Raw genomic sequence first — 2,021 nt, forward strand, 5'->3', positions numbered from 1 at the left:
AAATTATTCTAATACCAAACATCAAAACCACACTGAATTTACAGGTCTAATTGCGTTTTGGTCTAAAAATCAACAGTATTTTAACGGAGTAATTATGTTTCAAAATTGTTAAATTGTGATAAAATATCACAGCCTGGTGGGATCAGAAACAAACTGACTATTTAGCTTAAAACAGAATAAAAAATAAGAAATGCAAAGTTAATTTATAGAAATTTAAAATATTTCAGACAACTAAGCTAAAGAGTGTTAAACTAAATAAATTTTAAATCTCTCTCCTCTATAGTTCTAGTCGACTCAAGGTTAAGAAAGTAGTGAATGAAATTTATTAACATTTATATTGATCAATATCAGGCGAACTATCAGAATTGATTTGTATAATTAGTAAGTAACTTGTTAGAGACAGATATAAAAATAAAAACTAGAATACAGCAAGGGTTGGATCAGAGAAAGTGTCAATAATTCCGAACTTAGAATCATCTGTATACTCCATACGATGTACTACTTCAATATCTGAACCTAGACCTGATATCCCAGAATCAAATGAATTATCTCTGTACTCATTGTACTCTTGTGTGTACTGAGATCTGTAGGTTTCTAAAGTCGAAGACGAGTCTGAGGATGAGGATGAAGATGAGGAAGAGGGTTGGATCAAAATACTCCGAACCTCAAGGTTTCCACATTGATCAGAAACTGAGGATGAAAGAGACGAAATCATGGATTCTAAAGTTGGAATAGATCCAGATACAGAATCTAATAAAGATGTATCTGAAAATATATCTGAATCTGAGGAGCTGAAACTAATATCACTAAAATACTGATGCAAGGTATCTCCAGGTTCAAGAGTTTCATCAAACCTTCTCTCACCAGGATTATCTGTTCTCTCTCCCAGTAGAATAGGTTTAGATCTTATCCCAGTAAACCTGAAATACAAAATATTATATTTTCAAATCTCAAGATATTGAACAAGAAGTATTTATTAATAATATGACTTGAATTTACCTTGTCTGTTTAGAAGTTTGATCTTGTCCCATCTTCTTGTTTTTAAATCCTCGTCTCTCTTTGTTCTTGTGCTCTTGTATTCCCTGATCTTGTAGTTTTCTCTTGTTTGATATGTTTGAGATCTTGGTTTTACATCCAGGTATTGATTTCATATTATCTTGATCTGAGTTTGTGTGTGGGATTGTCTGTCTAGTTTGTGTGTCTGTCTGTGTAAATATATTATGTGGAACAACACTGTACAAAGAGTTTGCAAAATCGTTTATCCCTGGTTCTCCAGATTCTAGAATATTCTCCAAGGCTCTGATATAACTGATGGCAACATGGAGAACATCTATCTTACGTAGTTTCTCACATTTACCTTTACTTAATACAGGGTGAGGAACCTTCTCTCTTAGTAGTTCAAACCCTTTATTTATTTCACCCTGTCTTTGTCTTTCTCGTGCATTTGCTTCTTTTCTTCGATATTTGGACATTCCTAGAGTTATAGGTTTAGGTTTAGGTCCTCTTCTTTTCCTTTCTCCTCTTCTTAGACCCACGTCCATCCTTGTTGAAGACCAATACAGAACTAATACTTCCTCCCTCCCACTCAGATGACGTAATCCCGCTACCTACCCATTCCACCGTTCAAGTCTCTAGCGGGACAGTACACCTAGAAATCAGCTAGAAATCTACAGATACAAATCAGGATTTTCTTCTTTTATCAAACCCTTCTAATCAACTAGTCAACTACAACTCTCATAACTACTGAAAATTAAACTGGCTGAAAACACATCTACAAATATAATTTCCAATGCAAATGAAATTTTAACTGGGATTCATGATTCCCTGCATCTTTACACATCCCTATTCCTATATTAAATCATTTCGTAAACTATCAGAGGACTAAGGAATTGAGTCCTTGCCACAAATTCTGATTTTCTAATCCCTATATCTTCTGAACCCTATGTCGTAAACCTTTGATATTTCAAACTTATATTATTTGATCTAACAGAAGTCACAGTTTGAAATGTCAAATGTCTACA

At 33.8% G+C, this 2,021-nt stretch overlaps 1 protein-coding gene across 1 annotated transcript; it reads right to left on the reverse strand.

The window, feature by feature from the left end:
- Positions 1–300: 300 nt before the first annotated feature.
- LOC111700419 (uncharacterized) lies at positions 301–1,580 on the reverse strand. Its single transcript, XM_023471306.1, has 2 exons — positions 1,000–1,580; positions 301–920 (listed from the first exon to the last, which is right to left on the reverse strand). The coding sequence occupies exons 1-2, from the start codon at positions 1,539–1,541 to the stop codon at positions 419–421; spliced, it is 1,044 nt and encodes a 347-aa protein (XP_023327074.1). The 5' UTR covers positions 1,542–1,580; the 3' UTR covers positions 301–418.
- Positions 1,581–2,021: the final 441 nt, after the last annotated feature.

This window comes from Eurytemora carolleeae, unplaced genomic scaffold (assembly GCF_000591075.1).
Source record: "Eurytemora carolleeae unplaced genomic scaffold, Eaff_2.0 scaffold349, whole genome shotgun sequence".
In the NCBI taxonomy this organism is placed as follows: Eukaryota; Metazoa; Arthropoda; class Copepoda; order Calanoida; family Temoridae; genus Eurytemora; species Eurytemora carolleeae.

Bases quoted from the DNA above. Each gene is read 5' to 3' on its own strand.
- LOC111700419 (XM_023471306.1), bottom strand. From the start codon at position 1,541: ATGGACGTGGGTCTAAGAAGAGGAGAAAGGAAAAGAAGAGGACCTAAA. The intron at 921-999 runs GTAAATTCAAGT...TTTGTATTTCAG, and splicing joins CAAACTTCTAAACAGACAAG to GTTTACTGGGATAAGATCTA.